Genomic DNA, 25,399 nt, shown 5'->3' on the forward strand with positions numbered 1-25,399 from the left:
GTGAAAAATGCTAACCAAAGCATCGTATCACCTGTGGAAATTCCAAGGATGGCATGAGACGGGGCGAACTTTGTTAGGTCATGTTTCATATAAGTATGGCAATGAATTCAGCGTCAGGTTTCATGATTGATGTTAGTCTGAGATTGGGAAGGGGTCAAAATGCACAGGCACTCCCTTTTTTGATGTAATATGTTGGTCACTTCACCAGCGTGGCACCTTCACCAAGTTGATGCATATGCCTCAACCAGGGCCCTGGTGGGGCAGACAATAGGGCTCCTGAAAATGCAGTTCCTCTGCTCAGACCAGTCTGGGAGCCCCTCCAGTAAAATCCAGACATCATTCAGGTGGGCTGTGCTCTGTTCAGTTCAAGCAGACAGTGAGGCAGTCTGCTGGATGTTGAGAAACCAGGGGAGTAGAGGCAGTTTTCTGCAGAGAAGGGTGATGCCATTGAGTTATAGGAAACTATCCTTGTTAATGATGGAGCTCAAAAGCACTAGGTGCTACAAACCAGACAGGATCTGATTGACACTCCGTTCCAATGGGTATGAGATGAGTGCAGAAGACCACCCCATGGACTATGGACTATTCATTGGTCATGATGTCAGAATTTTGATTGCAAAATTTGTAAATTGAAGCCTTTTACTCATTTAATTTGCATTCAGTTTTTCTGACAAAATAAAAGCTCACCTTTGGAACTGTCCAATTGCTTGCCTGTTTATTGTGTTCCGCTACTGGACAATGATAAAACTTAGGTGTCCAGTAGACATTGAGAACAAAGCACCAATGACTTAGAGAGTGTTTAGACAAGATATAACTCAGAACAAGGAAACGGTGTTGCCGGGTGGCTAAACAACAACAAGGGAGAAGGATTGAGGTTGTATGTGCATTGGAGTGTTGAGCCAGGATTTGCTGGTGAGCAGTAACGGTGGCTCACCAGCATGTGCATAGGAGCACAGTGACCTTTAAAAGAGGATGCAGGGGAAGAGATATGGTTTTTTGATGGATCTCTGCTGAATAGCAAGTTGTTCAGGCAATGCTGACTGTAGGATGGGATGAGAATTGGCTGTGAGGGATGCTTTAGGGATGGGAAGCAAGTTACGTATGTGTGGGGTAAGGTGTGGTGAGAAGTCTCACTGGGCTTCATGGCAAGAATCCCTCAAAGAAAACTGACTACTCAACCAAAAAAAGCATTAGATTTGGCCCTGAGATTTTCTAATGATAATAAAAAGAATTAACAAATGTGAGAATCGGTCTTACAGAACATGACTCTGAGGAAATTAGTAATGGAAATTAAAGAGATAGCAAATGAATTACTCAGTAGTTTTGCATCTTCACTGGAGAGGATATTAATAATATTCCAGAAATAGTTACAAATCAGGAAATGGGAGAAAGGGAGCAACTCAAGTAAATTACAATGAACAGAGAAGTGGTACATAGTAAATTACTGGAGCTGCAGGATGACCAGTTGCTGGACCCTGTCAGACTTCATCCTACGGTGGCTAATGAGATTTTTGATGCCTTGGTTTTAATTTTCCAAAGATTTCTCAACTCAGCGAATGTCCCATTAGATTGGAAAATAGCTAATTCCATTAGATTCCCTGTGTGGAAACATTCAGCCCAACAAGTCCACACCAACCCTCCAAAGAATAACCCAACCAGACCAATTTCCCTCTAACTAATGCACCAAGCACAACGGGCAATTTAGCATGGCCAATTCACCTGACCTGCACATCTTTGGACTGTGGGAGGAAACCGGAGCACCCGGAGGAAACCCATGCAGTCACGGGGAGAACATGCAAACACCACACAGGCAGGCGACCGAGACTGAAATTGAACCCAGGTCCCTGGCGCTGTGAGGTAGCAGTGCCAACCACTGAGCCAATGTGCCACCTTGATACTCTGTCTCCTTCCCCATTATTCAAAAGGGGAAGGAGACAGAAAGCAGGAAACTACAGGCCAATTAATTTAACTTCTGTCAGGAAAGATATTAGAAAGTATTGTTGAAGATGTTATCACAGGACAGTAAGAACAATTCAAGCCAGTCAAGTGACGTCAAAATGTTTTGTGAAAGGGAAATTATGTTATACCAGTTTCTTGAAGTTCTTTGAGGAAGTGACATATGCTATGGATTAAAGCAAACCAATGGATGTACTGTGCTTCAGTGTCCAGAAATGATTTGATAAGATGCTACATCAAAGGTTTTTGTTCGTAATAAAAGCTTATGATGTGGAGTAAGATATTGGCATGGACAGAAAATTGGCTCGACAACAGTAAACATAGAGTTAGCAATTTTTTTTCTCTCTCTGCTTGACAACATGCAATAGCAGTGTGATGGGGATCAGTGTTGCGGTCCTAAGTTTTTAGATAGATACTCGGTTGAAGGAATCTAAAGTTGATAAATTTGCTGATGACACAAAGTAGAAAAGTAATTTGTAAAAATAACATAAGGAATACCAAAAGGTTAAGTGAGTGGTAAAGGAGTATAATATGGGAAAGTATAAAGTTGTCTATTTTGGCTGGAAATTGTTTTTTAAAAAACCACATTATTTAAACATTGAGAGGTTTCAGAGCTCTGAGATGCAGGGAGAACTGGGTGAACTAATACAACAGATTAGTGTGCATGTAGGAAAGTGAACAGGATGTTACAATTTCTGGCTAGAAGAGTTCAATACAAAAGGTAGTGAGTTATGCTTCAGTTACACAGGTCACTTGTGAGACCACATCTGGAGTATTGTGTACTGTGTTAGTTTCCTTATTTAAGGAAGCATGTATGTGTGTGGGAAGTGGTTCTGAGAAGTTTCCCTGTACTAATACTGGAATGGGCTGGTTGTCTTATGAGGAATGTTTGGACAGGCTAGGCTTGTATCCACTGGCGTTTAGCAGAGTAAGAGGCATATTAATTGAATTATGTAAGATTCCAGATGGACAGTGTAGATCAGGAAAGGATGTTTCCTCTTTTGGGAGGATCCATAACTGGGGATCTATATTTCAAAATAAGGGGTCACCCAATTCAGCCAAAAAGGAGGATTTTTTAAAATCACAGCACTGAGATTCTTTGGAACGATCTTACTTAAAATTCAGTCGAAGCAGAGTCTTTAAATGTTTTATGTCAAGTATAAATTGATTTTGATAAACAAGGGGATGAAAGATTATTGAGGTTGGATTGGATGATGGAGTAATCCAATCAGCAATGAATTATTGAGTGATGGAGCCGATCTGAGAGGCTGAGTAGCCTACTCCTGCTCCTAACTCGTATGTTCATAAGACAATGCACACAAGCGCAAGAGGTAACTGCATTGCTCCTGATGATGAACATCAAAGATTTGAACATAAGCAAAGTTGGAGTTGACAAGTTCCATGCTCCAGATATTTCAATGGTCAGGTAGTCATTCAAGCAGTGCAGACTGGAATTACACATTGCCGATACACAGAATTCCCAACACAGACGACTCAGAGAGAAGTTACCCAACAAATTGAAAATTCCAATGAGCAATTCTCTTCAGTCTAAAACATTCTGAAAAAAGACCCTCAAAGTCAGAGAATTCTGATGGGTTCTACTCACTGAGGTTTAATCGTTACTCAGGAAAGGTTTGTGGATTAGAAAACTACTCGAATTTCTGGTTAACAATTAAAATGAACCTCAGGCTTACACTGGCACTCCCCAACAAGATAACCCAACCCCAACCTTGACACTCCCACACTGAACACCACCAACCTTCTGTCATATCTCTGCTATTGCCCCAGGGGTTCATTTCAACATAATCCAGTACCTTATCTGGTAAGAGCCTGGAACCAACCCCCCCCCCCCCCCCATGCAACATAACATATATTTCCTCCCACCAATGCACTGGAGCTAATATTTAATGTTCTCTACTGACCTGACTGCTCAACCTACCTGGAGCTCTTATCCCCTTTCCTATCACCCTTCCACGCCCACCCCCATCCATCTGCCACCTTAAAATCTCACCTAGTTGGCATCATTTATTCCTCCCCTCATCCACTTGTACCCTACCACTCACCCCACCCACCTGCCTCCCAACCCCCACTTTCACTTGACATATTTATCCTTTCGCAGATGCGGTCAAAGATCTGCTGCACATTTGAATCACTGAACCCAGTACACAGTCTGCTACATAAAGGACCATGACTTTGACATTGATCCTTCCTTCTTGCTGGCTGTGAGAATTCCTGGGCTGCTTTCTCCTTGTTTTGTTTCAGGATACTCTTGACCATAGTAAAAGTAATCTAAAAGCATTTAAGTAATTTCTTTTTGATCCAATCAAGGTTGGAATTCGGGTTTCTGATTCTGATCAGAATTTCCAAAGTTGTATGCAAAAGTTGCAGATTTTAAGCCTTAACAAATTAAGACTGTAACAGTGAAAGCATTTGAATGTGATGACTTTGAGCTACAAGAAATTGGATTTAGCTGTTCCTAATATCCAAGGGAGACAACACTGCTTCTTTGGCGGTACCCTTTGCAATTCCCTCCCCAAACATCTCCATCTGTCACCTCTTACTCCACCCTTAAAATGCTCATTGAAACTTACCTTTTTGCTCATTTGCCCTAACATCAAAGTTTGTTTGATCACATTCCTCTTAGGACATTTTAATAGATCAAAAGTGATGATATAAATGCAAGTTGTTTTGAATGACCACAAGAGCATTTTCTTTGAACTGGCACTTGCAATAGAAACATGGAAGGGGGAAATTGAAGAGTAAGAATGAGGAAAAGTTGAAAGTAGATTTGACCAGGAAGCAACAAATCATCAACAGTGCTGCAGCAGTGTATGTCACTGGAAGAAGAGGCCACACTAGTTTGAGGTTGGGACATCTTTGGGATAATATTAAATTGAGCATATTTTAAGTTGTACTTGAAAATAATTCATGATGTTTTTGGAAAGATGGGAAATCAAGCATAATGAGCATCACCCCTGTCCTGCTTGCTAGTTGCCAAATAACCTATGGCCTCCTGTCAGGCACTTAAACTTAAAATGAAAATTAAAAATTATGGATTATGCTATTCTGTTAGAAATGTATTTAAACTGTCACGTTAAATACCTGCAATTTCAAAAAAACCATGAGAAGTTAACTATATATTCAGTAATTTATGAATTTGTAATAAATTAACTGTAATCATTCCAGTGTGTGTATATATATAATATATATATATTAAGAGATTGATTTGGTAACCCTGGTGTTGATTCTACTGACTGGTCCATTCCTTTTTATTGCACTATAGGATAATAGTCTGCTTAGAATAGACTGCTGGATACTTTTCAAAATGTCTTTGATTTAAAGGTTAAAAAAATTGCAATGCATGTATCTTTGATTTAGAAGTACATTTATCATTTAATTCATTTTGCATCTGCAAGGTGACCAAGAGTCCAGTAGAGGTGATTAATTTATTGTATTTCTCATGTATGAGAAAAAGGCTTAAAGGCTCAGATTTCACAGCATTGCAAAAGTGCTCACTGTTGGCATCAATGAAAGCTTCCCACAATCCTTAGTGATCGCTAAGGTGTAGATGTTCCCTCTTCTTTTCATGTGGCATCAACTCAAAGGAACCTAGGTACAGCAACAATGGAGGCAGAGTCAGAGGTGGGGAGGACAGGAAAATTAGGGGACAAAAAAGCTTCCAAGCAAATATGCCAAAGTGTACCTGTCTCTTCCCATTTTATTTTTCCGGAGGTTGCCTGAGCACACTGCTAGCGGCCACGATATGGGAATCCAGCTGTGTTTGTTAATGACTCAATCAAGAGCCATTTTGCTAGGAATCATTGGAGCATCATACTGAACCCTGCCATGTGTACAATGTATCAGCTCACAGGAAGTGAGCACTCCATAGGAGGTTGGAGTGGGGGAGGGGGGGGGAGCGGGGAGGATGTGATGTACAATCTGCATGTTAAATGGGGAAAAATGACAAATCAGCATGTCATCTGGAAGCAGAAACTTGCCATTGCACGAGAAGCTCCTGAAGTCTGCTGTCAGAGATATAGTATTGATTGTGAACAAATCACTGACATTTCATTAGCCTCATATTTCCTCTGTTTGCTGTAGACTGTATTATATGTTTATTTCAGCAGCATTCTCACGTGACTGTAGTCATGTCTGCTGGTCTGCTTTTTAATAACATGTGTTGAATTGCCCTTCCATCTCCTCAATATCCCTGAGGATCTAAGTTTGGTGGCAGTGCCAAAGTCAGCTTCTTAATTGCACACCTTTGGGATGATTGAACCAGAAAACATTCTACTGCCAATTGCCAGAAATAAAGCTGCCTAAAATTTAAAAACTATTGTGTGAAAATTCAGCTCAAAGGTTGGGGTCAGTAACCAATCTCACACTGAAGTATTCTCACAGACAGCAAACTAGGCAAGATGTACACAGACAAAAACAATTATTGGGACACATATTTGGAATTAAAAATGATGGTATACCATAAATATATATTTTTTATAAAAATGTTCAAAATGTGATTTTGTTTTATCATAATGGAGAAATTCAACATTCCATAAATATAAAACTTATCAGGGCCATTGAGGCTGTTAATCAGTAATTAATATGCCATTAAAAACATAGTTGCATCTCATTAAACCAACTTTTTCAAAGGCAGGGACACAAAACTGATGGTGTAAAAAGGCAGTTCCTGTCAGTTGAATAACTTCTGATCCTTTGCAACCTGAGGGATTTCAAACATGCACTCAAAGCATAAATCATTGTCCCTCCACAATTTCTTAATTTCTACATTTTTCTGGTTCTGAGTGCAACCCAGCAATTAGTGTTAGCTTTCCAAAAACCGTTTCATTCTCATTGCTACCGCTGTTGTTTTACATTGAGAATGAAAGGTAACAAAAGATAAAATAGAATATTGGAGAGCAGGCATGATAAAGGAACAGGATTTGAAGAGATTTTGTCAAAATCGAGAAATATTGATTCAAATGGCTGTAGCTAGGAGTCTGCTCCAGCAGGTAGAAGTTCAGTAAGATGAAATCTACACACTTTTGTGAACAGGACTGAATGTGCAGAGGATAATAAAGAAGGATATCATTCTTGGAACCGTACAGACACAAACCCCAGCTCTATGTGATCTGACATCACTGTGACTTTTTGCTCATTTTACACAAGCTCAGTAATTATACTCAGAGTAAAGGTGTAATTCCATTTACTCTACATCTTGCCACTAAGTACTTTTACAGTGTGCCCTCTTCACACTAACATTAGCCATAAACTGCAACATGAGGCAGCTGAAGTGCAACCATGGACAGCTCAAGGACTCCATGAGAAAGTGAAACTGGATCACCACAGATAAAAAGAAAAACTGCTAAAGGAGGACCAATAGGAGACTATTGTGTGGTACTCTGAATTTCACAGCTACTTGAAAGGGGTGAGCTTCTTCTCCAGCTAATCTGTGATAGTAAGAAGGGAATGAAGATTCTTGTTCTCTCTCTCTCCAGTGTTTTTTTTAATGACTAGTTCATTGCTCATTAACCATAGAGGAAAGTTTTCTTCAGCTAGTCTTTCACCTTCATCTTGGATTTCTCAACATTTCTGTCACAAAAAAGCATTTTTTTCCACTTCAGGTGTCTCTGTTGTACAACTTACATTGTTCAAATGTGGGATTTCTGAAATTGCCAGCAGGTTTCTTATTTTCAACCTGCAAGGCTTGTTTGTGCTATTTGACTTCTAACAGTCAGATGGTGAGACTCAATCATACTCGGGTAATTGGACTAACTCTTGCTGCAGTCTGAGTGGTTCAAGCCCAATCCTATATTCAACTTAAAACTTCTCACAGTATGTTGATAGGTTTCTCTTGTACCCTCCAGCGGCCATCTAAGCAGATCAGCCACTTCTCCACATTGAATATTAAATTTGTGATCTATTCTGGACCTAAGAGTCCCTTACCCTCTCCGGATCATCTATTATTAAGCTTCTTGAAGTTGTTGTACTTCTTTGCTGAGGATTTTTCTCAAAACATTTCAAGCTTACCGTCATGTTCTGTGTGCATGATCACAAAATCTAGTTGCATACAGTTGGCTTCTGCCATCCATCTTGACCAAACCATTTTGAATCCACTTCCATGCATGATTAAAGGTCTCTTTTGAACGTTAGCATTGTTGCTACCTCAGATTTTGTGGCCATTTCACTGGTTTAGGAATGTTTAAAATGTCATTCGAGATTGTGCTAAGACAAAGTTACCATTTTTTTTGTTTCCCAGCAATGACTTGGCTTTCCACTCTGGAAGGAACTTCTTCATCCATTTTTAACCTTTAGTGGCTGTCACTGTCCCTGGGCAAGTTTGTGCATTAAGTAATAGCTCTAATTTTGTTAAGCTCTTCAAGAAAGGATTCATTCTTCTCCAAAGAGACAAATGGGTCTCAAGGACAATCGCCCTGAGTCCACAAGTACAGTAGGGTACAACATTTCTTATTTAAATAAATGAATAACTGATGTGCCGGCTTCCTGCTCTGCAGCTATGTTGTGAAAGCTTGAACCACTATCTAGAATGTTCTCTGGTCGCTGGCCACTGATTTCTTTAACATCATCCTTTCCTGCTATTTTCAGCTGTTTTGAGAGAAATGAAGAATCTACCCCATCCTGTAATGATGTTAGGACTGTTCACTAACTAAAGCATCACCAAAGTTGGATAAGTAAAACTGCTTAATAAAGAATCATAATGTTTAGGAATTATGTACAAAATGTTCATAATATTGCTTCCATTGCAATTACTACATCTGGCCTCTTACTCTAATGCTGGTACACTCTAAGCCCTCAGGCTTAAACTGAGGATTCATAGCCTCAGCAAGGAGGTTATGGGCATAACATCTGAAAAGGTTGACGCATCTGCAGTATCCCCTTTCTAACTGGTTTATTTGCTATTTACTTTAATCTCGGTATATCCAAATTCATTCAACAGGTCTTTACTGTCAAGGAAATAGAATTCTTGCTCTGGGTCTGTCCCCTTGGAAGAGCCATCCTAACACTTTTCTTCCCCCTTGCTATGATTCCCACAGCCTCCTCTGGTCTGTGCTTAATTTCCATTGCTGCTGTAATCTTACACCAGTCTCTCTCTTTGCAATTTTGAGTCTGAATAAAAGTCACCGGGAAACGTATGCAGTTTTTTTATGCATATTCCAAGCCATATTCTTCCATGCATTTGCAATAAGTGTATTTTTGTGAGATTTTGTTTCCTACCCATCTCTGTATTTTTGTTTCAGTATTATTTTGCTTACACTGGCCTATTTGATTCCTTCCTGGTTCGAAGTATACTCCATCCTGGCCCTTCTCCCACATTTTCTTTAGCTTCTGAGGGGGCTTTCTGCAGTTTAGTGTCCAGGTAGGTCTCAAAGTCCATCGTTGACCAGCCTTGCTGTATAAGGCAGTTGACTTGAAAGAGTTAAGTCAAAATCTTTGGAATAACTCCCTCGCCACCTCCTTCCCCACCCCCCAATCTGGCATATAAATGACAGTCATAGAGATGTGTCGCACGGAAACATATCCTTCGGTCCAACTCTTCCATGCTGACCAGATATCCCAACCCATCCAGTCCCACCTGCCAACACCTGTCCCATATCCCTCCAAACCCTTCCTATTTATATACTCATCCCGATGCCTTTTAAATGTTGCAATTGTACTAGCCTCCGGCAGCCCATACAAATATAATATATCTCGCGCGCGCACACACACACACCAACACACACACAGACACTTCCATGTGTGAAAAAAGTTGCCCCTTAGTTCTCTTTTATATCTTTACACTCTCACCCTAAACTGAGCTCCCCCACCCCAGGGAAAAGACCTTGTCTATTTACCCTATCCATGCCCCTTATGATTTTATAAACCTCTATAAGGTCACCCCTCAGCTTCCAATACTCCAGGGAACACAGCCCTAGCCTAGTCAGTCTCTCCGTATAGCTCAAATCCTCCAATCCTGGCAACATCCTTGCAAATCTTTTCTGAACTCTTTCAAGTTTCACAACATCATTCCGATAGGAAGGAGACCAGAATTCTCACACTATTCCAAAATGGCCTGACCAATGTCCTGTACAGCCGCAACATGACCTTCCAACTCCTGTACTCAATGCTTTGACCAATAAAAGAAAGCATACCAAATGCCTTCTTCACTATAGTTTCCACCTGCAACTCTACTTTCAAGGAGTTATGAACCTGCACTCCAAGGTCTCCTTGTCCAGCAACACTCTCTAGGACCTTACCATGAAGTGTATAAGTCCTACTAAGATTTATTTTCTTTCCCAAAATGCAGCACCTCACATTTATCTAAATTAAACGCAATCTGCCGCTCCTCAGCCCATTGGCCCATCTGATCAAGATCCCATTGTAATTGAAGATAATCTTCTTCACTGTTCATTGTCCACCACCATTCATGTCTGGATGTGGCAGGACTGCAGAGCTTACAGCTGAACGTTTGTTGTGGGATCACTCATCTCTATCACTTGTTGATTTTGCTGTTTGGCATGCAAGTAGTCCTGTTTGGTAGCTTCACCTCATTTTTGGTATGCCTGGTGCTGCTCCTGGCATGCCCTCCTGCATTCGCTGAATCAAGGTTGATCCCCTGGCTTGATGGTAGAGTGGGGGAAATAGCACAAGATGCAATTACAGATTTTATTTGAGTACAAACCTGCTGCTGATTACCCTTATGAAGGCCTGGTCTTGAGATGCATAAGAAGGGAATAGAGACATATGGCTCCTGGAAGTGAAGACAGTTTTAGTATGGAAGGGCAAATGTGTCGGCAGAGGCTTGGAGGGCCCTAGGGCCTGTGCATGTGCTGTATTGTTCTTTGTTCTGGATCTAGTGGAAGTCTATCCCATTTAGCACAGTCATAGTACCACACTTTGTGATGGAGGGTTGGAAAGGAACCTCAATGTGAAGACACACATGGAATCATACTACCTTTTCAGCACAGCTTATGGACCAAGCTGAAGGAGCAGGAGATATTCCGATTGCTCCCTAAAACTGAAACCTCATTGCTAACCAACAACGGAGCCTCCTCAAAGCAAAGAGTTCTCTCTTTCTTGCCAATCTGTAATCACATCTGACCCCTATATTCGGACTCGTCCAAAATTAAACTATTCCAAGTCCTCTTCCCCCAACCCCAATTAGAATCCAAAATTTGGCCTCAACGTGACAGGAACTGAACCAAGGAAGTGAACAGCCTAGGATTCCCCTTTGAAGTAACTTTGAATAGGCAGATAAAAAAATCCTCCCAATTGCTATCCATATTAGAGTATCTCAGAAATATGTTAGAGAAAGATGAATCAGCAAATTCCTTCTGAGTTGGTTGGGTTTGGAAAACATATTTCCAGTAGGAATTCCCTCTGAAGACTGTCATTGGATGATTTATTCAGTTCGTTGTTCGTACTTAGTCTATAGGAGTGTAGAATTGACCTATTTAATATACTTTAGAAAATAGCAACCTCTTACCTAAGGTTAATTTAGTTAACCAGTCTCAAGCTAAAGTTATCTGTTATCTTATTATAAATTAAACTGCTTTTCACTAAAATCCCCAGGCACAGAGGTTAGTACAGCAGACTAGTATTAGAAAAACAGTTGGTGGCAGCAAATCCACCCAAGGAAGATGCCGTCATGAACAGATGCTAGCTGTGAGCATCTCTATCTATGGACTTTGCTGCTGCTGAGTTTTACTTGTGGTATTTTCTCCCTTCTGGGTTTGGATTGCTGTGCAGGCCTTGTGGTTTTACCATCACTGGTCTTCACTTCAAGCTCTTGCCTCCCATGCCCAGTATGCATGATGGGATAGATGTGAATAAATGGTAGGGATTTATTCAACACGTGCTTTGCAGCTCTTCCAATGTCCCTGCCTTGGAAGGCCTTCATCTCAAGTTTGACTTCCCTTCTGACTTTGCTAGGGTCTTGATGTCAGGAGATTCCTGTGTCAGGACAGAAAGGTCCTTCAGCCTTCTCCAGAGAGAGAGCAGACCTGAGGATGGTCCTCTTCTAGGTAAGGCATCTGTACATGGGTTTCCTTTAGTCAGCCCATGCAGCACCACAGTAACTCTTCCCAACTTTCTCTCAGTTTGACTGCTCACTATCAGGAGGGACTAGTTTCTGAGTCAGAGTATAGTAAAGTGGTGCACTTCACTTTCATTGCCCCACCCAGTCATCCACAAACTTCTCCCTCCTTTTCCTTTGCCACACGCATGTTAGTGTTAACCTCACTTCTGTCACCCTGGAGCCTCCACCCCATTACACTCGACCCCATTAAAATTGTGATCCACATGCTTGAATTCGCCTCCCACCCCTGAGCTCACACCCATCACTGTCACATGCCTACGCTGATCCTTAGTTCTGCCATTTTCTAAGTTACCTACGACTCACTTTTAGAGATTTTCCAACCCCATGAGACCATCCACTTCCTAGCCATGAACCTGGAGTTCGCACCCTATTGTGTGTCATTTCCTTCTATTACTGTCATGATTCTAACCACTTCCCAGTAGCATCACTTTAATTCCCTGGACCCCACTGTTGACACCATTGACCCAACCCTTTCAGCAAAATCCTCAACCACCATCCCTGCTAAAGTAATCATTGGGTATGGGGAGAATATGAGAACAGATTATTGAGTTGGATGATCAGCCATAATCATATTGAGTGAGACACCAGGCTAGAAGGACTGAATGGCCTACTCCTGCTATTATTTTTTATGTTTCTGTTTGTGAAGCCCTTCCCATCTGTAACTGCACCATTTATGTTCACACACAATCCTTGCACCTTTCCACCCTTGGCCAGCCTTCTTACCCCATGCCTAATAGCTCTTAGCATGCTTCCCTCAGTTATCATCCTGCCCTTAGATTTGGTCTGTGGAAACCCACTCTCAACTATTGCGTCATTATGGCATAGATGAACACTTCCCTTGGTGTACAAAGCAGTGGCTACTCATTCGAAAATCCTAGAAAAAGACTATTCAGGGGAGATGATGGCCTAGTGATATGATGGCTGCGCTGTTAATCCAGAGATTCAGGCAATGTTCTGGGGGCCTGGGTTCAAATCCCACCATGACAGATGGTGGAATTTGAATTCAATACAAATCTGGAATTAAGAGTCTAATAATAACATGAATCAATATTGATTGTTGGATAAAAACCCATCTGGCTCACCAAGGAAGGGAAGGCAATTGCTATCTTTTATCTGGTCTGGCCGACATGTGACTCCAGACCCACGGGATGCTTAATTGATGAACTCAGATTTCTCCAGTTTCCTCATTTCCCCTCCCCCCACCTTGTCCCACAAGGGATGAACTCAGATTTCTCCAGTTTCCTCATTTCCCCTCCCCCCACCTTGTCTCAGTCGATTCCCTCAAACTCAGCACCGCCCTCCTAACCTGCAATCTTCTTCCTGACCTCTCCGCCCCCACCCCACCCCAGCCTATCACCCTCACCTTGACCTCCTTCCACCTATCACATCTCCATCGCCCCTCCCCAAGTCCCTCCTCCCTACCTTTTATCTTAGCCTGCCTGGCACACTCTCCTCATTCCTGATGAAGGGCTCTGGCCCGAAACATCGAATTTCCTGTTCCTTGGATGCTGCCTAACCTGCTGTGCTTTAACCAGCAACACATTTTCAGCGCTGCCCTCTAGGTGATTCAGGATGGGCAAGAAACAGTGGCCTAGCCAGCAATGTTCTCATCGCACAAATGAATAAAAAAAAACTCTGCAGCTGCACCCCTCTATTTTTGCAGTCACAAATCTGAAAGCACATATTGCTTGTTTGTGTGGAATCTACTTGGGAAGGAAAATTTGATGTTGGTGAGCTGGCCTTTTGGTAAACATGATTGAGATTCAAATGGACACATTGGCTTTCTCAACACTTGTCATTGGGGAGCTTGACCTGCCTTTAAAGTTCCAAGATTCTGAATTTGGGCCTCCACTCCCACTGTCCCACCTAGACCAACATTATGGAGTAGTTATTCAGTATTTTAGGAAGACTTTCTTCCATTACTTCTCACTATTTTCCAAGCCAATCAGGTTTTTTTTTCCCTGGCAGAGTGTCAATACAGTCACCCTGAGTTCATGCTGCATAATACCTCCTTGTCCTTCAACCTCTTTGCAGCCTGGACCACAGGTGTTTGCACCATCCTCCTTCATATTTCTTCTCCTTTGTGCAGCAAATAAAATTGCCCAAAAGTGTTCTATTTTTATTTATCAAGTATCTCAAGAGACTCTCCTGCAATGGCTTCTCATCCCTATCTATTATCTTTAATGTAATCAAACATCTATCATCCTGTCTGCCTTTATCCCCACTGTAGGTGGGCCTGGGAGATTCTGCATATGTTGTAAATTGTTGCAAGTTCTAGAGGCTGGAGCCTGGGCTGTAGAATTGTGTGATTTTAAATGGTTTTGTGATCAATAATTCTGAAAACTATGTGATCTGCAGTTCACTTTTAAAAATTCAATTGAAAATGCGTGATCTATGTCATTAAGTTCAACATTTCCAAATTCAAATTATTTGCTAACTATTCTTTTGATTAAATGTCAGCCCTGCTGCCTTATTAGTATTGTATAATTCAAAGTATTGAGAAAATGTTAGCACCAGAAACAACTTTGAATGATCAGGAGTAATTCTGCCTTAAGTAAAGCTCTGTGAAAAGCCAGGTTATTTTATTGAACACTGTTTTTATTGAAGAGTTGTTATTGAAACATTTGTGATAATTCAGAAAACCAAATCATCAGTACAAGCCAACGTCAAACAAAACTCATTCCAAACCTCATCAGAAGGCAGAGGTATATTAAAAGGGTGTCTTGTGTGATCCTGTTTCTAGTTATTAAAAAGAAAGCCAATAAAAAAATTAGTCATTTTGTTAATTATACCTGACAGCACAAAACAGTAGAGTGCCAAACTGAACTGAATGTTACCATTAAGTGAGCTGTAGACATACTTTTTCTCTGAATCACATAATAAGATGACAAAGAGAATTCTTGTGCCAAGGTTAGGAAATGTCAAGGCAAATCTTCACCCAAATGGCAGATAGTTAGCCTCCTGAGAACTTTATATTAAAAGAGGATGTCATAGGTGTACAGTAATGTGATACAAAATCAATAACCTTGAGGGAGCAAGCCATAGGATTGTCTGTGAGATCTGACAGCATTAAATTTTAGTGAAAAAAATTTCACCAATTTCTAACCAAGCAGCGTTCGAAGCCCATTATATGAGCTAGGTCCATTCTTAGTAATAATTTGTGTCAGGTGTTTGAAAATCTCAATTTGCAGAATGCTTTAAAAAATTCTCAAACTGATTTGTGAAAATGAAAAATTAAAACTTAGGGTGTGAGAAGACTACGCAGAGCTGGGTAATAAATACTGCATTTGGTTTTGTCTCTGCATATTATGATTTTGCTTCCCCCCCACCTTTCTCTACTTTATCCTAAAGTACTCTTAAGTTTGAATCCTTTTGAAAAGTTTGCTCCTTCAGATTTTGGTTTGGTCAATTTCTCTTCACGATGCAAGCAAGTACAAAACATTTGCTATATTTTCACAGGAAAAACAGATAATTTAATCCCAGAAGATAGCTATATAGATTCAGGAGAAATTGATGTTGGGCGGCGAGTCACCCAGAAGATACCACCCGGCTTATTCTGGCGCTCCCAAGTCTTCATAGATCATCCAATGTATTTGAAATTTAATGTGTCACTGGGCAAGGATGCTCTGGTTGGGATTTACGGTCGACGTGGTCTACCCCCATCTCACACCCAGGTAAAGATTACTTCAATAATTCAGTCATTTGTGAAGGGATCAGCATTTCTTTTCATATCCACCCTGTTTAATCTTAGGTTCATGTGACAAGTTCCTATTTTATTCAAATGTAGCCATTAGAGAGTTACCTCAAAGTTGCCTCAGTGGTCTTTGGAGTAGTGAGTCAAGGGTGCAATTATCCACTCTCTAGAGCTGACAAAGAAGTTGGCCAAATGGGCACTGAATTAGGCATGTTGGCCCCAGCGAGATACACGCCCCTTCTCACCACCTCAACAATTAAGTGCTAAGCAATAAGACTTGACTTTGCACCAGTTAAGGTTATTAAATGGCAGGCACAAAGAATGAATATTTCCATGGAAACTAGGGCAGTCTGCTTTGTTGAGGAGGGGACACCATTTTCTCTAATCTGGGCTCATCAAGGGCAGAAAGAGTTCAAATGGACAGCCACTGAAGACCACCTCTTCGTCCTTGCCTCCAATCCCCCGAACCTCCCCTCAGCTTCCACAATGAGACTAGTCTATTCTGCCTGTTGTGTTCTAGTGCCTCAACTAATAAAGGAAAGTATTCCACGTGCCTTTTTAATGATTTCTTCTAACTGTCCTGGTGTCTTCAAAGATCTGTTAATGTGCCCTCAAGTCTTTCTGCTTCTCCTCACTTCTCAGTGTCTGACAACTTATTTTGTATTCTTTTGCTTCATTTAAGTAACATTCATGCCACACAAATGCCAGGCAATGGCCATCTGCATTAAAAGACAACCTAACCACCACCACTTGACCTACAATGGTGTTAAATTCACTGAATCCCCTACCACCAACATCCTGGAGATTACCTTTGACCAGAAACTGAACTGGATTGGCTGTAAAAATACCTTGGCTACAAGTGCATGTCAGAGGCTAGTGTTACTGCAGCAAGTAATTCACTTCCTGACTCCCCAAAGCCTGTCCACCGTCTCCTAGTACAAGTCAGGAGTGTATTAGAATACTTCATTTCTCCCAACCCAACCCCCAACCCCACTTGCCTGGAGAAGTGCAGCTCCAATAGCACCATCCAGTACAAAGCAGCCCTCTTGATTGGCACCACATTCACTCCCTCCTCCACAAATGCGCAGTAGCTGCAGTGTGTTCTTCCTACCTGCAGAAATTCACTGATGATCCTCATACAACACCTTCCAAACCTAAAACCACTTCCCATTTAGAAGCGTAAAGGCAGCAGCTACACAGGAACAGCATGACTTGCATATTTCAATTCGATCCACTCACCATCTTAACTTGGAAATACATGGCAGTTCCTACAGTGTAGCTGGGTCTAACTTCTGGAATGGCCTCCCTAACAGTATTGTGGGTCTACCTACAGCACATGGACTGAAGTGGTTTCAGAACGCTATTGACCACCATCATCTCAAGGGCAACTATGAACGGACAATAAATTCAAGTCCAGCTGGAGACTTCTACCTCCAAGTGAATAAACAAGAAGAATTTGCTTTCCCCAGATATATCACTTCATATTTCTCCAGATTGGTTTCTATCGGCACCTTTCTGCCACCTAACCATTTAATTAATGTCTTTCTGTCATCCATAGTTTTCTTCTCCACTATTGACACATAGGTGATCTTTACATCACCTGTGTACTTCTTAATCATGGCCCTGACATTTAAATAATTATGTATACAATGAAAAGTAAAGTACCAGCCCCATGGAAAGTGACTGGAAACCACTATCTGTTCAGAGAAAAAAAAAGCACCTGCTTTTCACCCTGCCACTGACCTAGATTAAGATCTAAATTGTTACATTCCCTTGGACCTTATGGATTTTTGTCCTGACCCATGTGTCATATGGTACCTGTTAAAAAACCTTGTTAAAATTCATGTAGACGACATCACAAATGTTAGCATCATTGACCTCTTCTGTTAAAATGTTTTAAAGATGACTTTTCATTTATCTTAGTATATATTCTTTAGTGTGGATTTCAGTGATTTAAAATCAGGTTATTCACAGACGGTGGATTGGCACAGTTTATGTGGAAACTATTTTCAGCTGTTTTAATTAAAGATAACACTGAAATATAAGAAGGATTTTTTTTGAATTTTAGAACACTTTTTCTCAAAAGGATAATATTTAAATACATTGTCTGTTTAGACTCATTCAAAACAAAGTTAGTTTTTGGCAATATATTGATGGTTTCAATGGAAACTTGACTGCAGAAAAAGAACTTCAAACAACCAACAATTTGTGCTGAAATGGACACATTGTGGGCAATGCAGAAACTGTAACCTTTATTGTGCCTAGGGTTAGTTCAGTTCAGCTCAGGTCCTTTAGCGTCAATTATTAATGAAGCTATTTGCTTTTTAGAGTGAGATTAAATTTAAATATTTGGTCCAAAATAATAGCACTACTTTAGGACGCTTGTCCTTTCTTTTGAATTTGTGGATCAATCGGTTTTATGTTTTTCCTGTTATGTTTTCACAGTTTTTTTAAGTTCCAGGCATCTTCCCATTCTATGCTGCAATTTCAAGCACTATGTACTGCATCAACATCAAGCATTGTGTTACTGTCTCTTTGGTTTTGCTTTGCAAGTATCCACTATACTGGATAAAAGTATCTGAAAAAGATTGAGTTGCTTTCAACTATAAATTTTGATGTTGTGTTTGGAAGTGAACTCGCATCATCAAAGCAGATCTGGAGTTGCGGTCAGGAGGAATTGGGTGCAATGATAGGTGGTTTTAAAACTGAACAAGACCATTTGGGGCAAGGGAATAGTCTGATTCAGAACCTCAACCATTGCCTAACTAAAGTCAGCTATTGTCGGTTCCGGCATAGCTGGCTCTTAGGAATAGGATGTTGTGCAGTTGATTCTACAGGGTAGGTAATATTTTGAGATTGATATGTATTGACCGTGGTTATCATGCAGCAATTACAGCAGTGTGTTTTATCACTTGTTTCCGATAGTTTGGTTTTGTGGAGTTATTGGATGGCAGACGCCTGCTAGCACAGGAAGTGAGAAGTCTGGAGGGATTCCACAACCAGCACAGAAGCTTGATCCCTCTGACAAATCGAGAGACAGGATTCATTAGATATCTGGATTCTGGAATCTGGCATTTAGCCTTCTACAATGATGGAAAACAGATGGAGCTGGTCTCTTTTATGACCACTGCCATAGGTAAGCACTTACTAGCACAAAATGAAAAGATATTTTAAAACATTGCAAAAATTGAAAATTGCATTTATAAGTTTTTGTTTGTTTGTACAAACAAAGAGGACAAGTGATTGGACTCCTACTATTTAAAATATGACAAACGTTCTGACACATTCAAAGTGCTTGTTTGTCTGACATGTATATTTAGAACTATTCAAATTTTCCACCATTCTATTTTATGCTTGCTTATGTTCTTCAGTGCAATATCCCCGATTAAGCCTTATGGAATGTGAATGACTGATAATTTTCTTTTATACAAATATTTAACATTTATGAAAAGCACAGTTATCTCTTTACATTTCCCATTCATAAGGTTTCTATACGTGGCATAGAAGCAAAACAATGGGACCAACCAGTCCAAGCTAATGTTTGTACTCAACTTGATTCTTTTCATATATTTTCTTATCTAACTTCTCTATTGTATCGATGTGTTCCCTTTGCTTTGATATGCTTATCTAGTTTCTCCTCAAATCTATCTGTAGTAGTTAGTTACACCAGTCCCTATGATAGTGGCTTCCATATTCTTACTACTATTTGAGAGAAGGTGGTTCTTCTGAATTACATGTTGGTTTAAGGACAAAAACTGATTATTATTGGAACAGATATCATTGCTGAAATGTCAGTGTACTAGTTTAGCTGGACATGTAAAGTTAAAATTACCCATACCAAGCCCAAAAGAATCATAATTAGACAAAACGTAGAATAAAAATATTGATTATTTACTACTTTGGAGAAATCGGAGAGAGAACAAAAGGATCACTGATATTTGGTTCCAAATATAAACAAGATTTTGGCAGGTTTCCAATCCCCCATGTGCTGAATTCTGCGTTTGTCTTGAATTGTAATTACGTTTAAACTGTGTTCATTCTTACTAAGTTCTATTAATTACATAAAGTAGAATTGGTAAACACAAGACTGCCAAAATTTACAAGGTTTTGCAATGAATTTTATGTGAAAGAATTCAAGTTAATTTGGACCATTACTGAGAGCACAGTACTCTGATTGAATTCCAGGTTGTTGGCAAGTTCTTCTTAGTTTTATTTATCCTTGGTAAGGAATATCTGCTTCCAAAGTCCCTTATTGTGGATTTTGTTTGTTAACAGCAGACATACGTCTAACAAATCTGTCCTAGTTTTATTAATTAGTAGCATAACATTTCCTTGCTATATCCCTCAGTCTATTCCCCAGAAGCAATTTCAATTGCCTCTTGAGCACAATGTAGTGTTTTTGCCCACTGCTGGCCCATTATTACAATATGATGTGTAGCCTGAGTGCCAATCACTGATGGTTTGTAATTCGGGTAAAATGCACCACCAATGTTCCTTCGTATGCTATTCTAAGGGGCTATTCAGCAGTTTGTGGTGGAGGATGGATCATGAAAATGTCACAGTGGAAGAGGCTGTTCTTAAAAACAGAAAAGTAATTTACTACATCTTAATAACTATAGACAGTTTACATTAACTCTAAGGCATATTAATTAAGACTAACACAGCTCAGTAAAATGCAGGTGTCTCTATCAACAAACTCTATCAAAAGCAAAAACAAATGCAAAATACTGTAAATATCTGAACTGAGTTGAAATTCAGGGTTTTCTTTCCAAATATTTGCCAAAACAGATTCTAAATTTTGATTCTAAATTTGATTTGAAGCTAGTGTCTTGTTTATTATCTTTTTTATAAATTTGAAACGAAATATAATTATGGGGAAAAGTCTGTGGTTGTCCCAGATATTGAAAAATAAGCTTTTCTAAGTGCTGTTTGATAAGCTGACAGCCTGTACAATATACCTTGGTTCATGAAATACCTTGTTCCATGATTTATATGCTCTTGGTTCAGTTGTTGTGACACTGGGAAATCCCAAGACATGTGTTTTGGAAGTTTTCTAATCCCTCTTATAATAAACAGAATGGACAATGGTAGATCCAGCCACATTACATAATAATGAGATTCTTCCCGCCATTGGGTAGTCTCTCAGCAGCTCACTATGGGACAATTCACTCTGTTGTACAGTATATGAAATACTTAGGTTCAGAAGACAATTGAGTATCAGCAATGTCTACAGGATTTAGCATAACATGAACTTTTATCTTGCCAGTCAATTTTCTGAATTGGGACACAGAGAAACGATTAGCCTACTTTCTAAGTTCTTTAAACTGCATTCTGTTAGAATAATGGGTTTCCTTATACTTTTTTGAGCAAACCATAAATTAAGTCTATGAGGTTTGTTAAATTTAGCATTTTTTGCCAGGCAATACAAGGCAGCAAAAGCTGTAAATAGGTAAAGAAATGTTGTACTATAACTCTGAGAAAAATATAATAAATGTTTTTAGTCGTCGTTACTTTTTCTTGGGTTAGGAATTCTTTTCAATTTATTTTTATTGGCCTAGGTTTTGCACTGTAGGTGATTAAAAAATAATCAGGAAACTATTTCCAATGACCGTTACTAAACAGTAAATTGTACAACAGCTTCCAGCAGCCTCACATGCAAAGTTACATGTGTAAATCAAGAGTTTATTGTCTAAAGTGCTGTGTTTCTTCAGAGTTTTCACAATACCAGTATCTCACCAAGAGAAAAATATAACCACTCAGTACCAACTGGACAGACAAGGTGCATGTTTTCCTTGAAGGTGTATTTTTAAGTCTTTGCTATATTTTATTTACTGACCACCTCTTTAACACAGAAAACCAGCGGTTTCAAATATGGAATCATATTCCTTCAGATTTTATTCTGTTTTTGGGAAATTTAAGAGAAAAATATGTGAATTTCTCTATGATCCCATCTTTCTTTTTCATCATTTCACTTCCTTTGATGTTCTGATTTGGCATTTCATTAGCAATTCAAACTGTCTTGTTCCAACTCTGCATGACTAAGTAAGAACACTCCAGTGTGATTAGTTGAAGAGCTGCACTGTTGCTTGCCCTATTGACACAACTCCAAGATTCCTTTTTGCAGCATAATTGCTGGAATGTAGTTCTAAAAATTGTGAACTCCAGTGTGATAATACATAGCCCACAGTCCACTAAGACTTTCTAAGTGTAACGAAGGGTTAATGCCCTTTGTTCATAATTGACAACAAACTTGTGCCGTTGTTTCTCCCCATCTCTTGATCAGCATTTATTGAACATTTTTGTGGCTATCTATTCTCTATGTTATTGCACGTAAGAAGACAAGAAATTTAATTTGATCCCATGTTTGTACAACATTTTTAGCTGTAGATATGGTCCAGGGGCTCTGCAGTGATACTGGAGAATCATTCCCACTTGCTCCTGTCAAATAGCCAGAATGTTACAGATTTAAGTCTCATCTTGTTCAACAGCTCCATTGGAGTCAACACTTCCCCACTGCAACAGTACAGTTCCTGATGGTCAGTCACCCAGCATGTGTTCATGAAGTAGATTGGAGGCTCAATGATCTTTCTCTCAGTTGGAGAGAAAATATGCTGGAGCTATAAAACTGATGCATATCATTAGTCATTTTTAAAAAATGAATCAGCATACTAATATATTAACAAATTGTTGATCTCTTTAGTAAACATTATACATTAGGAAAATGCAATCTCAGTCTGTGATTTCAATTCCTCTCAGAGTCTGCAGATGAATGTCCGGCCAACTGTTATGGGAATGGAGAATGTATGGCGGGCACATGCCATTGTTTTCTTGGCTACATTGGACCAGATTGTGCACGAGGTAAAAGCATCTTGTAATTGTTCTAGGAACTTGTTAAAACATGTTTTATTGTAACCTTGATTAAATATCCATGAGTTAATATCCTTATATGCAGTTGGTAATTTCTTTCAGTTCAGGGGCCAGGTTTCATTGAGTTGAGATGACTTGGGTGGCTTTTAAAATGGCAGTTGTTATCTGATTCCAGCGTTTCTGGCTACATTCACAATGCTGGCAATCATATCTGGTTCAGGATCAGGATCAGAATCTGGGGTGATTGGTGAGAATTCACGCTACTCTCCTGATTTGGCTGGTTCCATTGCAGAGCTAGACATCTCATTATTAGCCGCCTCCTCCCACAGATTTCATGGAGTCTAATTAGCTTCTCAAGTACACACGCCTTACAATCCCTCAGGATTCAGGAATGTTTTGAAGATTATATTAAAAGGGTTTTATCCATGACCTTCCTGCATCCTACATGTACACTCATGCACTATGCTCTAGAAAACTATGTAATAACAATTGCATGTCTTCAAATGAATTGTAAAGAAACACATATATAAAAATCTCTTTTGACAGCAAACATTTTTATAATCCTACAAGACTGTCAGTCAGTCGTTGCCCTTATTGTATCAGTTACAGAAGCCTTACCTCTCTTCACATTTCTTAATCCTATCCAAATAAATACACATGATTGAAAAAACAGTTGAAAAGAAAAATAACTTACTCCAATCTCATAATGGATAGCAATCAAAGTAAGCATTCCACTTCAACCTTTGCAAACAGAACCCCAGTGAATTAATACATTAGTGAGCCTTGGAGATCAACAAAGCATTAATAATCAGGTTATCTGAAAACTGCATTAAAAGGAACAGATGTCAGCCATTTACTTCTCCAAAAGGACTATAGAGGAAAGGATCCAATTGTTGTAGTCTGATTGGGTATCAATGATATAGTAAGACTAAGAGTTGTGATTCTGCTAAGGGTAAATGAACAGTTTTGGTTAGATTTAAAACACAATTGCAAAGACATTAATTTCTGGATTATTTTCTGAATTACAGGAGACTGTCATAAGGTAAATAAGATCAAAGTTGGATATATGAATCAAATATTGGGATAGGAGAAATGAGTTTCAGTTCATGAGACGCTGGAGAAAGATGGATGTGTTCTATTAGTCCACACATCAGACTGGACTCGTATCCTAATGATTTGTATAACTTTCTAAGTAGCAAGGATACTAAATGAAATAGTGTGAGAGAGAGCTCATGTGAGGGTAAATTTAAAAACTTAATGAGACAGGAGCAGGAAACAGTGCAGGTAGCAACATACATTATGACAAGACAGAGGGTTTCCTCCCACAGTAATCAGAGGGTTAGAGAGGGTGGACAGGGAGAGGTTTTTCCAAATATGGTGATGGCGAGCATGAGGGGGCATAGCTTTAAACTGAAGGGTGATAGATATAGAACAGATGTCAGAGGTAGTTTCTTTACTCACAGAATAGTAAGGGTATGGAATGCTTTGCCTGCAACGGTAGTAGATTCGCCAACTTTAAGTGCATTTGAGTCGTCATTGGACAAACATATGGACGTACATGGAATAATGTAGGTTAGATGGGCTTCAGATTGGTATAATAGATCGTGCAACATCGAGGGCCGAAGGGCCTGTACTGCGCTGTAATATTCTATGTTCTAATGGTCTATGAAAGGACAGGGGGTACAAATATAAGAATTCACCAGCAATAAAGTTTTGTGTGGCAGAATGGTAATGTCGCTACCTCTGAATCAGGATGCCTGGGCAGCACGGTGACTCAGTGGTTGGCACTGCAGCCTCACAGCACCAGTGACCCGGGTTCCATTCCAGCCTCGGGCAACTGTCTATGTGGAGTTTGTACATTCTCCCCGTGTCTGCATGGGTTTCCTCCCACAGTCCAAAGATATGCAGGTTAGTGAATTGGCCATGCTGAATTGCCCATAGTGTTTAGAGATGTGTAGGTTGGGTGCATTAGTCAAGGCAAATGTAGACTATAGGGTAGGGGAATGGATCTGGGTGGACTTGTTGGGCCAAATGGCCTGTTTTCACACTGTAGGAATTGTATGATTCTAAGTTCTACCTGCTCTAGAGCTGTGTTGTAACATCGCTGAACAGCTTGGTTAGAAAATATTTACACCAACAAATAGGGTCAAGAATAGGGGGAATTGTACAAAAACATAATTAAAGGCTTTCATGCTTGATAAATTTGTTAGATTTTTTTCAGAATGTCACAGGCTGAATGAAGGGATCCTGCACATGAATTTCCAAAGCATTCAATAATGTGCCACATAAAAGTTTACTTCACAAGATAACAGCTCATGGTTTGTATTAATACATTCACTTTGGGAAAGAATTGGCTACTGAATAGGGAACAGTGCCAGGATAAATGGTGACTTTTCAGACTGACAACTTGTAACCAGTAGAGTATTACCAGGATCGGATGCTGCATGAACTGCTGTGCTCTTCCAGCACCACTAATCCAGAATCTGGCTTCCAACATCTGCAGTCATTGTTTTTACTTCATTGCTGGACTGTCAATTATTCACATAGTGGTTTAATGTCTTGAATGAAGTAATTGAGTATATTGTAGCTAAATTTACTGATGAACAAAGATAGTTAGCTTATGAGAAGAACACAAAGGCCTGAATTTTAGTGAGTGAAAAGGACTCCATAGCTTAATAAAAAAAAGTCCCAAAGCCCTGAATCAAATTCATGAGAAAGTGGGAGGAGCTTCAAACATCTGCAATTCACAGAGGCAGCAGCATATTCAAAAGTGCAGCTACTTTGACTAA

The 25,399-nt window shown here is 39.8% G+C and overlaps 1 protein-coding gene across 8 annotated transcripts in view; it reads left to right on the top strand.

Annotated features, from left to right (window-relative positions):
* Window positions 1-25,399, top strand: part of tenm4 (teneurin transmembrane protein 4) — a 452,208-nt gene that overhangs the window by 250,650 nt on the left and 176,159 nt on the right. For all 8 annotated transcript variants that reach the window (XM_060826616.1, XM_060826618.1, XM_060826612.1 and 5 more), the window contains 3 exons: window positions 15,509-15,723; window positions 18,669-18,879; window positions 22,500-22,601. In XM_060826616.1, coding sequence (XP_060682599.1) covers window positions 15,509-15,723; window positions 18,669-18,879; window positions 22,500-22,601 — 528 coding nt within the window. The remainder of the gene's footprint in view (window positions 1-15,508; window positions 15,724-18,668; window positions 18,880-22,499; window positions 22,602-25,399) is intronic.

The sequence above is a fragment of the Hemiscyllium ocellatum genome, chromosome 6, assembly GCF_020745735.1.
Source record: "Hemiscyllium ocellatum isolate sHemOce1 chromosome 6, sHemOce1.pat.X.cur, whole genome shotgun sequence".
Lineage (NCBI taxonomy): Eukaryota > Metazoa > Chordata > Chondrichthyes > Orectolobiformes > Hemiscylliidae > Hemiscyllium > Hemiscyllium ocellatum.